Source organism: Pelodiscus sinensis, chromosome 7, assembly GCF_052426305.1.
Source record: "Pelodiscus sinensis isolate ZL-2025 chromosome 7, ASM5242630v1, whole genome shotgun sequence".
Taxonomy (NCBI): domain Eukaryota; kingdom Metazoa; phylum Chordata; order Testudines; family Trionychidae; genus Pelodiscus; species Pelodiscus sinensis.
Window position 1 is genome coordinate 4,543,416 of NC_143058.1, and position 13,872 is coordinate 4,557,287.

The following is a 13,872-nucleotide window of genomic DNA, read 5'->3' on the forward strand; positions in this document are numbered from 1 at the left end:
CGGCTGATTTTTCTGGGGGTCAGCGGCCTCCAACCCAAAAGAGGTTCCCTGCCCCTGGTCTAGAGCTATCAAAAGTTGCTCCAGAGCCAGGAGTATGTCTGCCTGATGGGTCACGGCACCAACAGACTATGAAACACGTGGAGAGCAAGAGCCGACGTCTTTAAAATTCCACTTGGCCATTTGGAACCTGCAAGTTGCTGTCCGGTTGAAAAGTGCTACCATGTGAAAGATGAGTAGAGTGAGATGCCTGTGGTACGGGTACTGCCGAGCAATCTCCACCTGGTTCCAGCAGCCAAAAAAGCTGCCAGCTAATACTTTAGAATGACAGGGACATGGGGAAGATGAACTATTCTTTATATGTAATGCAGTCGCACACAGCAGCTCCTGTGAGGACAAGTGGGCACTGCATGATTTTTTTCCCCTCGCCTCTGAGAGTTAATACATCAGAACAGTGGTCCCCAACGCGGTGCCCGCGGGGCATTTATGTGCGCCCGCCGAAACATCTGGGCTGGCCCCGCCCCTGGCGCGTGGTGCATGCGTGGTGCCAGCCCTGGGCGCGTGGCGCATGGGCAGCCTCTGCCCCGGGCATGCAGCACATGCGTGGTGCCGGTCCTGGGCTCAGGGCGCGTGGGCGGCTCCTACCCCCGGTGTGTGGCACATGCGTGGTACCAGCCCTGGGCTCAGGGCGCATGGGCAGCCCCCACCCCCGGGTGTGCAAAGCATGCATGGCCCCACCCCCGGAAGCATGGCGTGTGAGCGACCCCGCCCCCCAGACACCCAGCACGTGAGTGGCCCCACCCCTGGGTGCCCGGCAGCCACGAAAGGTTGGGGACCACTGCATTAGAATGAGGTAGAACTCATGTTGCTGAATTCTAGAACCCATTTGGAAATCTTGGATCCTAACTCTGGAACCCAAATTCATCTCTTTTGCGGCCTGAGCTCCAGTTGTCCCAGGTGAAATGTGATTGATCTAGGCCTGCCTCATGCCTAAAAAGCCCTAGAGTGATTTTGGCCATTGCAAATTTTGTGGCCATGTGTCAGAGGGCACCATGGCATGATGCCCGATCATAGTGTGGCAGCAGTGTGCGAGGTCATCTGATAGCCAATGCCCGTAACAGTCCCAAACTGTGGCCGAACTTTCTGTCTCACTGTGGCAATCGACGGAGCGTGTGATGAGTGTCTCATCCGACACACAGAAAACGCTGGCCACCCTAAAGCTCTTGCAGCAACGGGGAACGTCTCCCTTCGTTGCAGGAGCGCCACCAGCAACTTCTGTGGGTGGAAATTGTCCTTAGCATCAGAATTTTGATGACTTTCCAGGGGAGGCAAACTTAGATGAATTTGGCCAGCAGCGCAGAGTCTTACCAAGTCACCCCTAAAGTGTCAGATTTTTACTTATGCCAGATGCGAAGATGACCCCGAAATACTGGTGCTTGCTCCTGCTCACTCTTTGAGGGAGCCCTCCCAGCTTAGTGGGGTGCTCGCTGAAGGAGTGTCCCTTTTGCTGGTTATACTAAGAGCATGTGCTGTCATTGTTTCCCCATCCTTTGCTTTGCTATTTCCTCCTTTGTGTTGTCATTGGACAGCTGGTGTTTCACAGGATAGAGCATCAGCAGTTGCTGACTTTTCTAGAGTGTCAGAACCTCTAATAGCTGATGGGTTTTAATATCCACATTAGAAATAGCAAATTGCCATGTGGCTGCCAGGCTGTGCCTTCTCTTCCCCATTTGGTGCCTCAGTATAGGGACCATGTAACATAGTGGCCGCCAGGAAAACATCTCCTTGCGGTCACAGGTCATAGAACCATAGAGCTAGAAGAGACCTCAGAAGGTCATCAAGTCCAGCCCACTGCTCTAGGCAGGACCAATCCCAACTAAATCAACCCAGCCAGGGCTTTGTCAAGCCGAGACTTAAACACCTCTAGGGATGGAGACTCCACTACTTCCCTAGGGAACCCATTCCAGTGCTTCACCACCCTCCTAGGGAAATAGTTTTTCCTAATATCCAATCTGGACCTCTCCCACCGCAACTTGAGACCATTGCTCCTTGTTCTGCCATCTGTCACTACTGAGAACAGCCTCTCTCCATCCTCTTTGGAACCTCCCTTCAGGAAGTTGAAGGCTGCTCTCAAATCCCCCCTCACTCTTCGCTTCTGCAGACTAAACAGACCCAACTCTCTCAGCCTCTTCTCATAAGTCATATGCTCCAGCCCCCGAATCATTTTGGTTGCCCTCCGCTGGACCCTCTCCAATGCGTCCACATCCTTTTTGTAGAGGGGGGCCCAGAACTGGACACAATACTCCAGATGTGGCCTCACCAGAGCCGAATAAAGGGGAATAATGACATCTCTGGATCTGCTGGCAATGCTCCTCTTAATGCAACAGATTAAGCCTTCATTAGCCACCTTTTGTGGGCCTTTGAGACCTCTGCACAGTTGCTCGTGTGGCTAACAGCTTCCTCTCCACAAGCTGGTGTAATAATCAAAATGATTCAAACAAGCCTCATGGTCGACAATCACAACACACAATTTCTCTGCCTTGGTTTTTTGCAACACTTGGAACTCTTTCTGTCCCTGTGATAGACAAGAGGAATGCTCATTTCACAAAGCATAAGGGAGCGATCGAGAAAGGCTTCCCCTGTTGGCCGATCCGCGTCTTGACTGCCGCACTGTGCCGACGATCAGCTGAGCCGGCACAGCGCGGTGGCCATTTTTATTTTAATGAAGTCGGGGATATTTAAATCGCCGCTTCATTGACTATGTCGGGTAGCCTATTTTACATGCCTCTGTCAGCAGAGGCACGTAGTCTAGACATACCCTAAGAGTCATCTCCTCCGCTTTGTTTTAATTATACTTGGAAGGGGTTTATGGAAGAAGGTTGGCATGGACTCTTATTCTTCCCTGTGCAGTCATCTTGGTACCAAGCAAGGTCATAATATAGATCCTTTTCACCCAGTGGCCTTGCTTGTTCAGTGCGGATGTTTCCGACTGCTTTCTGCCAGCGCCAGTCCCGAGAAAGATGGAATCGGTCTTCTGGGGCATGTCTTTGTGCACCTGGTGCGCGTTTACGAAACACTGTAACAACCAGGTTGGAGCCCACTTTGCATACTCTCCGTTGAAAGGCCTCCGTTGTTTCCGTTGCTCAGCAGCGAGGGAGGACAATTGCCTGGAATTTGATTTCCTCCCTGCTCTTTTATGGGCTCTTTGTTTTGCTGCTGTCGTCTGATTCACTCGTTAGAATCCTCATCTGCAAGCAAAATTATATCCCAGCCCCCCCGGGTCTGCTGTGTTGTGCTGGCAAAGCGGCTGTACAGAACTGCATAGCTTTTCTCTGCACAGGCTCTGCTTGTGACTAGGAGTCTGCCCCCCACGCCAGCTTTCCTTTCTGCAGAACCCTGCACCAGCAAAACTGAGGCAGACTATCTGGTGCTACAGTTAGCCAGGGCGTGAGGAGAAATAGTGAGTTTTTAGAATCCCAAACTCTGCCCGCCGTTTATCGTCCCGGATGGTTCTGCTTTCATGTCAGCAGTTCATCTTCTCACAGTATTCATAGTTGGGTTGTCTTTGTTAACTCTGGAGCGTAACAACTCCCTGAGCTGACTGGGGAACGGTTCACACAGCTCCCAGCTATTGTCTGCAGGCTCAGGAAGACAGCCCTGAATTAGGTCGCCTTCAGACGGTTATTTGCACAGCCAGAAGGGCTAGAAACTTTCTGTTTTAAATGAGAGCCTAAAATTTGCGTCAGTTGATGGGAGCCTTTGGAGGAGAATTCAGAATGCCTCTGGGTGCAGGTTCACCCAAGAATGGGGAATGGGTTAGACTCTGACTTTGCCCCCTCTGGGTACATCTACGTAAACTCGAAATAAGTTACGCAATTAGCGTAGCCTAAGTCAATATAGCTTATTCCGAATTTGGGCACGTCTACGCGGCACTTATTTCGACATCAAGCACTCTTCCCCCGACTTCTTGTGCTCCTCGTACAATGAGGGTTACAGAAGGCACAGTAAGAAACCCGTTATTTCGAATATATTTCAAAAGAACGGGCTTGCTGTGTAGACACGCAAGACATTATTTCGGAATAACTGACGCTATTCTGAAATAACGCTGCTGTGTAGACGTAACCTCTGTGTCCTGTGCTTGAATTGGATGAGATGCTCAACTACAGAAAATCTGCTTTAGAGGCAGAAGACTGAATTGAAATATCCCCCCAGGGCAAACTGGCATCACCTTCACCTGGGGAATTCACTCATTATGATCAGATGTTTCCGTCCCTGGAAGCTTTATGGGTTGAGAGACTTTGCTCCTTCCCTCTTCCTCCTGCTTTGCCTTGTGCTTGGTCTTTTTTCCCCCATTTGCTCACCGTCCCTTAGGATGCTGTTCTGCGCGAGGAATCCCTCCACAGCAGTCCCCTAGCTGTTTGCAGGTGGATACGGGCTCATAATATATTGCAGGTTTGGGTCTGATGGAGAGCTCTGAGGAAGGTTTTCTTCCTTCACTCTGCCCCAAGCAGAATGTGGTTTTGCTGCTCTCCTTCCGCTGTCCTCAAATCCCCTCTCTGTGTTGTCCTCTCTTCCCGCTGCTCGTCTTTTTACCTCAGGTGCAGAAGCGTTTGGGGCTAGGGATTCTGCCCACAGTTTGTAGATACCCAGTACGGTGCTAGGTCGCTCTGATAAGGGGATTTAATGCTGGTGAAAGATGCTGGATTTGCAGCCCCCGGCACTGAAGTCTGATCCTTGCAGCCCCTCCTGCCATGTAGTGCTGAGCCTGGGGCCCAGGGCACTGATTTCAGTGTCTTGAGGCGTGGTGCACCCCATGAGAGCAGCAGGCACTGGCTGCAAAGGGGACAATTTGCTTAGTCCCAGAAAATGCTTCTTGCATTCATTATTGCAGTGGAAACCTCCTTGCAGATCAAACTTCACTCAGATCGATTTCTAACTAGATCGTTGCGGTGGAAACCTCCTTGCAGATCAAACTTCACTCAGATCGATTTCTAGCTAGATCCTATAGATTTCTAACTAGATAGTTATGCCCACAACAGACCAACATTTAGTGCCATCCAAACTTTTGATGCCTATCTGAGCACCATCAGTGTAGCAGCATTCCCTGGTAAACATTCTCTGCAAATTGTTGCTCTTCCATCCTAATAGTATGTCTGTACCAAGAACTATCCAAACCTGAGAGCAACTTGAGTCCTCAGATTCACCTGCCAGTTCCTGCTGGAGTCGATGGAACTGCAGGTATTTACTTGATGGCAAAATATAACCCTCTGTGTCTAGCGAGTCCTTTATATCCTGCTAAATGCCTGTGTCCATCCAGGAGAGTGGATACCGACAGCAGTGCCAATGAACGATGCTGCTTTTTATGATCTAAACAGGAAAACTAAATCATTCAGAAAAATCTTCTGGCGCGAAGCTCCCTACTGACAGCCAGATTTTAACGGGCGAGGCCGATATTCTAATTACATTTGCACCCGCTGTGACCAGCAGTGACCGTTCTCAGGGCAGTCCCTGCTTCGGCCTGCACCGATGTGGTCTTTGCGCACACAATCAGGGTTGTATCCAAAAGCTGGGTTTTGCCTAAGTTGTGATGCTGCGTCATGACACAGCCACTTTCTAGTGACCACACAGCTACTCAGCATCTCAAGGGAACACGAGCACAGCAACGTTGTGTTGCAGGGACCTCATGACAGGGCCCAGATTATAAATCTCAACCACTCATCTATGTACCAGTCTCTAAACACTGGATTGATTAATGATGTGGGTTTCTCACCACTAACACATACGGGAACTTCGTTGTGCCCCGGGGTCATTTCATCCCCTGCATTTATTTCCCATGCTTGGTTACTTGCAATTCTTCATGTGCTATAAATTATTGCCAACGCTCCAATGCGCCGATAGAATTGAGCTCTCTCAGTGTTTGCAATGTTGGCCGTTACCAAAATCACATGCCCAGAGCGTAATATTTTTATTTCCCCTTTGAGAACGTTTTTACAGTGACTTGTGCCCTCTCTGTGCAATCTGATGCTGGGACAAAGGCAAGTAAAACATTTTAACTTTTTTTTTTCTTATTTGTCATGCTGCAAAGGACACAAAGTTCTTTGTGACAAATTAAAGACACTTTTTGTAAAAGCCTGCTTACATTTTTGCCACTGACATTTATTTTATGCATTTCACTCTGTTTAGATGAGTCCATAACATTTGTTGTTGGCAGTCCACTTTACTTTCTGGTTACCCTGCACCAGAAGAACATAAGAACGGCCATAATGGGTCAGACCAAAGGCCCATCTCGCCCAGTGTCCCGCTTTTCCGACAGTGGCCAATGCCGGGTGCCCCAGAGGGAATGAACAGAACAAGGAATCATCCAGTGATTCCACTCCTGTTGCCCGTTCCCACCTTTGGACAAACAGAGGCTCGGGACATCCCTACCCATCCTGGCTAGTAGCCATTGACGGACCTATCCACCATGAATTTATCTAGCTCTTTTTTGAACCCTGTTAAAGTCCTGGTCTTCACAGCATCCTCTGGCAAGGAGTTCCACAGATTGACTGTGCAGTGCAAGAAGAAAAACTTCCTTTTGCTTGTTTTGAACCTGCTACCTATTAATGTCATTTGGTGACCCCTAGTTCTTATGTTATGGGAACAAGTAAACAACTTTTCCTTATTCACCAGCCCTGTTGTAACTGGGCTTTGAGTGCTGCAGGGGAATGTTTAAACAGGAAATAAAATGACTTTTGACATATTAGACTCCAAGGTCCAATAGGCAGAAATTATACTGTCTTGGTGAAACCTCATCGAGAGTCCTGACCTATTTAGTCTAGACATAGCCTAACTTTCATCATCTGTGCCTCCTTTTAGAATCACTCTTATGCGTAGGTTTTTGTAAGGGTCTCTGTGTAGAGACTCTTTCATGCATTTATGGCCACCGATGGCTTGTTCTCCTGTGAAGTCTGTGATCAGACTCCTCTCTTTGCTGTGCTAAGACTTTACCCCCTTAATAAGCCTGCGGGTTTGGGCTTTTTTTACAAACTCCTGCTGCATATACAACTAGGCCTGGCTGTATATAAACATAGCTGTGCACCAGTCCCCAAAAGATCGTAATTCATGCTGCTTTGGAGAAGCTAGCAATAAATCCGGCTTTTGCTGGATTAGCAAAAATAGAGAAACTGGGTGATTTTATACTCCGAATTTTTCTCTGAATTCTCATAGGTGACAGTAGCTCTCTCTGGCTAGATTTGCCAGTAAGAGAGAGGTTTTTTCCCAGGCTGGTTCATATAGACCCTTCAACCTTTGGAAAGGGAAGATGAAATTTGAGAAATTTAAATGAGTTCTGAGCTCTTGACTTTGGCTGGGGGAGATGATCTCTATTCTAATTTAATCTTTATAGGTTCTTAAACCACCCTCATCACCATAATATCCAAGTGCCTTTCAGTTATTAAGCAATGTTAAGTGATGTGACTAATCTGCCTAGTATGGTTTCTACTCTTTCACACTTATCCCAGGAAATATGCATGCAGCAGAATGGTTTTTGTTTTGGTAGGGTTTTGTTTTTGGTGGAGAAGGACAGTCCTTGAAGTATGACTGGAAGTTGGAGCCCCACGTGGCAACGGCACTAACAAAGTAGGCTTTTCGGCAGGAGGCCTGAAAACATTCAACGCAAAGCCACATGCCCAAACTTCCAACTGAAGTTAGCACGGCTAGTTTGAACTTTTGAAACGTAATGTTGCTGGTTTGCCCCCACCCCCATCCCACACCTCCATCTGCGTTTCACAGTTTTCCTTTACATTAGACATGTCTTCACATAGGAAGCGGCCTGTTCCCAAGTGAAAACCACAATTCTTGACACTTCTAAATTTTAACCTTCCTTGGCCTGATATTCAATTTGTAATTTGAAAGCCGGTGACTGTCAAATTCCAGCCTACTTTTGTAGTGTAAACAACCAGGTTGCTGAAATTTCATGGCAAATGACATTTCTGGGTCACATAATGAAGCCGAATGAAGAGATTAACATGTTGGCATTACATTTCATTTTTAAAAATATCACTTTTGCCAGCTCTGCTCCCATCCTCCAGGGACCTTGGCACCTGCTCCTTATGAAACCAGTGGGCATGGAACCCAGCCTTTAAAAAGGGACACAGGCACGACAGGGGACAGAAGATGTCTGCGTAGGAGTCTCATATTGCTGACTCAGCATTTCTACAAGTTCGTGTATAAAAGAGAAGAGGGAGGACAGGTCTCTCTGAAAACCCCTTGATAGTCCTGGCCTCCCTTCTTGGGACAGGCTCTGTGTTGGCGTGGGGAAGGTTTGGGAAGAACCCGGTTCTGCCTAATACTCCAGGTTCCAGCCCAGGGACCTTATAGTAGCAGTAATCGAGGTTGTTTTTCCTTCCGACTTGGCAGCTTTTTCCCTGAGCCACTTTCCCCCAAAACCCCTCCAAAATGTCTCCTTCTGGTACCTGTTAACCAGCTCTCATGCAGCTGCTGCTGCTGCTGCTGCTGCTGCTGCTGCTTCATTGTTGTTGCTGCTGCTGCTGCTGCTTCTTCGTTGTTGTTTGCTGCTGCTGCTGCTGCTGCCTTCTGGTCCATCCGTCTTTGTCTCCCCCACCTTCTTACCTGGGGGAAGCCTTTTAAAGCAACTCCACGGCCTATCATTGGCTGCAGCTGTTGCGTGGCTTTCCCTGAGGGAGCAATCTAGTGAATTAGCCCCAGGTGTTTTCCTGCCTTCATTTTTTATGGCAGCAGGCTCTAGTAGTTTACTCTGGAAAGAGAAAACCACTCATCCAGTGCCCTGTATCCACCTGCCTCCACCAGCGTGTGGCAGGCTGCTGGCTTAGGTATGTCACACAAATAGGGTTGCCAGGTGTCCGGTTTTTGCCCGGACTGGCCGTTATTTGGGTCCCCCATCCAGTTAAAAAAAAACCAGAAAATATCGGACACGTGAAATGTCCGGTATTTCCTGTTTCCCTTGGATGGAAACCCGGCGGGGACAATTTTCCCCTGCTGCATCTGGCGAGGGCAGGAGAGTGAGGAGGGCAGCAGAGGCATAGTGAAGGGGGGGGCAAAAGAGGGCACTTGCTAGGCGCCACACTAGGGGGGTGCTGGACTGGGGTGGGAGCAGAGCGCATGCTGCTCTGGCCCACGTGACCCTTTGAGCAGAGACCCAGGAGCTGGCCACATGATGCCTCCCTCTACACACTGTGAACCGAGGCAGCCGGGGCGGGCGGCAGGAGCGGCGAGTTTAAAAGTCAGATTTGCTTACTCGGCCATCCCGGTCCTCCGGTGCCTGGCTCTGCAGGGGGTGGGGCGCCCTGGGGATGCCTGGCTCAGGGGATGGGGCGAGTGCACTGGGATGGGGGACTCTGTGAGGAGTCTGGCGCTGAGGCAGGGGTGAGTGCATTGGAAGGGGGGGCTTTGGGGTGCCTGGCTGAGGGGGAGGGTGAGTGCATTGGGATGGAGGACTGGGGGGGCCTGGCTTAGGGAGAGGGGTGGGTGCACTGGGGGTTAGTGTGTGGCCCCAAACTGGAGAGAGTGGTGTAAGATGCGGTACAAGGTCTCCCTCCTCTCCGCCCCCCCCCCCCGCTAAGATCAGACTTGGAGCCTTTTTTTTTTTTGCTCAACAACTTTGGTCTCTCCCCCTTTTTTTTTTCCTCACAGTATTTTTTCCCGGTGTTTTTTTTGTTTTGTTTTGTTTTGTTTTTTGCAGGGGGTGGTTGGTATTTTTTGTTAAACCATCTGGCAACCCTACACACAAGCCTTATTCCTCTTGGCTATGTCTACACTGGCATGATTTTCCGGAAATGCTTAAAACGGAACAGTTTTCTGTTATAAGTATTTCCAGAAAAAGCGCATCTACATTGGCAGGATGCTTTTCCGGAAAAGCACTTTTTCCGGAAAAGCGTCCATGCCAACGTAGACGCGCTTTTCCGCAAAAAAGCCCTGATCGTCATTTTCGCGATCGGGGCTTTTTTGCGGAAAAGACTACTGGGCTGTCTACACTGGCCCTTTTCTGGAACAGTTTTCCGGAAAAGGACTTTTGCCCGAACGGGAGCAGCATAGTTTTTCCGGAAAAGCACTGATGATTTTACAGTAGATCGTCAGTGCTTTTCCGGAAATTCAAGGGGCCAGTGTAGACAGCTGGCAAGTTATTCCGGAAAAGCGGCTGATTTTCCAGAATAAGTGGCCAGTGTAGACACAGCCCTTGTGTTGAGGGATGGCTGTGAGGGGAACCTCCACAGGTTCCTCATCTCTCTTCTGGGGGGCAATCTAACCCTGCCTTTAAAAAGCCGTTACAGTGAGCCCTCGCTACTTCGCGGTTCGACCATCGCGGATTCACGACTTCGCGGACTTTTTTCATTACATTATGGATATACGTGAATCCGCGATGGTCGAACCGCGAAGTAGCGAGGGCTCGCTGTATACATGTTAAATATACATGTCCCTACTTCGCGGATTTTCAACTATCGCGGTCGGGTTTGGAACCTATCTACCGCGATAAACGAGGGTTCACTGTAGTCCTCTGAGCAAAGCGAAACATCTCGCAGAGGTTGACAACGTGGCTTTTCCACAGTCAGAGGTGGGGGTCAGAATGTAAGGGATGCATGATACGCCCACATCTTGAATGCTGCATACGGATGTGTTTGCCTCATCTCAAAAAAGGTATCTTAGTGTTGGAAAAGGTTCAGAAAAGGGCAACAAAAATGATTTGGAGTTTAGAACGGGTTCCAGATGAAGAGAGATTCAAAAGACTGGGACTTTTCAGTTTAGAAAAGATGAGACTGAGGGGGGATAGGATAGAGGGCTATAAAATCATGAGTGGTGTGGAGGAAGTGAATAAGGAAAAGTCATTTACTTGTTCCCATAACATAAGAACTAGGGGTCACCAAATGAAATTAATAGGTAGCAGGTTTAAAAGAACCAAAAGGAAGTTTTTCTTCACACAGCAGAAATTTAACCTGCGGAACTCCTTGCCAGAGGATGTTGTGAAGAACAGAACTTTAACAGGGTTCAAAAAAGAACTAGATAAATTCATGGAGGTTAGGTCCATCAATGGCTACTAGTCAGGATGGGTAGGAATGGTGTCCCCAGCCTCTGTTTGTCTGGAAATGGGTGACAGGGGAGGGATCACTGGATGATTCCCTGTTCTGTTCACTCCCTCTGGGGCACCTGGCATTGGGCACTGTGGGCAGACAGGACACTGGGCAGACGGACCTTTGGTCTGACCCAGTCTTGCTGTTCTTATGATAACAGAGATCAATCTTGTCTCGGGGAGATGCTCATTGGAAGGGCAATAAGGAGAACAGGCCAGCTGTCCCCAGAGCTCTCTGTCCAGCCCCTTTCGCTAGGCAAGGAATTTCATGAACACAATAAAACCTCCTCGAAGAACAAAGAACAGGCTGCTGTGACCAAAGCCCTTTAGATTGCAAAGGGAACCCCAGCCGACTCGCCTTGCCTCGCTTCTTCCAGACCAGCTGGGCAGCCGGCAGGGAGCCCTTGCTGACTGTCTGTCTGTCTCTTTCCAGGGGGAGCTGCTGAGCCCGTGCCGGTGCGACGGATCGGTGAAGTGCACGCACCAGCCTTGTCTGATCAAATGGATCAGCGAGAGGGGCTGCTGGAGCTGCGAGCTGTGTTACTACAAGTATCACGTCATCGCCATAAGCACAAAGAACCCTCTGCAGGTAAAGGTACTAGAGACATTTCAACGCCTTCTTGTCTGTGGTTGTCAGTAGGTCTGCGTGGCTTTCCCTGCACTGCACAGAGGGGCGGAGGGATAGACGCTGTACAAAGGGAAGCGGGGGGCTGGTTCAACCCCCCCCAAACCCACCTCGGAGTCTGTTCTTGCTGCCCCCTGGTTACTCCAGCACATGCTCTTCTCTGTCTAGCACCCTTATTGGGCCCCCATGAATGTAGCATGTAAGCCCCTCAGAATCCTTTCCTCACAGATCTTCTGGGAAGTAGAGAAACCTGTGCCCATTTTCCAGATGGGAAAATAAAGTGGAGAGAGGCCCAGACTTCCCCAAAGGTCGCACAGGAAGGCTGTGGCAGAGCGGGGTCCCCAGAGTTGCCCTGGACTGTCTGTCCTCCCCACAAGCTTGCCTGCTCTCATCTCCATTAGGCTCCTCGCCCTCTTTTGACTCGCACGCCGGGAGGGATATTGAATTTCATCCCCTCAGGCCTGAGCTCCCACTCTCCTGTTACTGCCAGCCCTACGAGCCAGGCCGCCAGTCACAGCCACATGAGGGAGGCCGCTGCCGATAGCCGCTTGGCCCAGGTGTGACCGACGGTACAAAACCATGGGAAATCACACCCCCTTTCCTCAGATTTCGGGAGCTCTGGTGAGTCTCTGGGGACAGACGTTTGCCCAAGGACAATGCACCCCCCCCCACTCTGACTGTGAGGCGACAAGGCAGGCCCTTACAGTGAACACAAGCCTAGGAATTGAGAGACCTGGATTCTATTCCCCGTTCTGCCTCAGACCTACTGTGAGGCCTTGGTGAGTGACTTAGCTTCTCCTTGCCACAGCTTCTCCGTCTATTATTGTTGTCGCGGGTTTGTTGTTATTTGGACGGTGCTCTCGGGTTGGCGCGATGTCCCTCCCCTTTGCAGGGCGCTTGGAGCGTCTTGGATGTCAGTCACCACAGTATTTGTTCTTCCTCGAGTGCTAGTCGATACTCCGCGGCTGGTGGGTGCGTGTCCAATGAGCTTTTGAACAAGGGTCTCTCGTGACTCAAATATACGGAAGAGGACGTACCTAGCCCAGCTCTCTGGACCCGGGCGGATTTCGTTCCCTTCAGCATTGGCCTCTGAGGTCCTGCCTCATTTTACGGGTCCTCGATCAGCTCATGTAAATGGCTTCTCAGCATCTGGCAGCATCGCTCGGAGGGAAATGGACTCCTCTGAACAGCGTCCCACCATGCCCTCAGCACCACGGCGTCACACTTAGAGCTCACATTAAAAAAAGTGAATCCTGCTGCTATCGAACTCAAGAGAATCAGAGCCAGTGTCAGGCACATGCAGACTGAGCAATTGCTTTGGGCCCCGACTTGCTCAACGGGCCCCCCCTATTTACTTTTCATTATAAGGTCTTGACTGTTTGACTACGTCTACACTCGTGGCTTCTTGCGCAAGAACTCTTTTGTGGAAGAGCTCTTGTGCAAAAACTCTTCCACAAGAACGCGTCCACACTGCCATGTGCTTTTGCGCAAGAGCATCCATGGCAGTGTAGACACTCTCTTGCACAAGAAAGCTCTGATGGCCATTTTAACCAGAGGGGCTTCTTGCGCAAGAAATTCATGTTGCCTGTCTGCACTGGCCTCTTCTGGAAGAGCTCTTGCGCAAGAGAGCTTATGGGGAGAGGAATAACTCTTCCGGAAGAAGCCCTGTTTTACAACGCTGAACAGGCAGTCCCCGGGTTACATGGATCCGACTTACATCGGATCCCTACTTACAAATGGGGTGAGGCAACCCCGCACTAGCTGCTTGCCCCCAGCAGACCAGGGAGACGTGAAGCTAGTGCTCCCCCCGCCCCCAGCAGACCAGGGAGACGCAGAGCGGCTTTTCTCAGCAGACACCTCAGCTTGAGAATAAAGGACTGAGGGAAGTGAGGTGTGGGAGAATAAAACTGAGCTCTGGAGAAATGTTTGGCTAGAGTTTCCCCTACAATATGTACCAGTTCCGACTTACATACAAATTCAACTTAAGAACAAACCTACTGTCCCTATCTTGTACGTAACCCGGGGACTGCCTGTACTGTAAATTTACTTCTGGAAGAATGCTCGTGCAGTGTAGACAGCTGGCAAGTGTTTGCGGAAGAACGGCTGTTCTTGTGCAAGAAGCTGCCAGTGTAGATGTAGCCTTTTAGTATGGGGGGTAATGTGCCTT

The 13,872-nt window shown here is 49.8% G+C and overlaps 1 protein-coding gene across 2 annotated transcripts in view; it reads left to right on the plus strand.

Moving 5' to 3' along the window:
- Nucleotides 1-13,872, plus strand: part of MARCHF4 (membrane associated ring-CH-type finger 4) — an 80,509-nt gene that overhangs the window by 26,044 nt on the left and 40,593 nt on the right. Inside the window, exon 2 of one of the 2 annotated variants that reach the window (XM_075933029.2) lies at nucleotides 11,514-11,675. In XM_075933029.2, the coding sequence (XP_075789144.1) occupies nucleotides 11,514-11,675 (162 nt within the window). The remainder of the gene's footprint in view (nucleotides 1-11,513; nucleotides 11,676-13,872) is intronic. The other variant, XM_075933030.2, reaches the window with a different exon arrangement.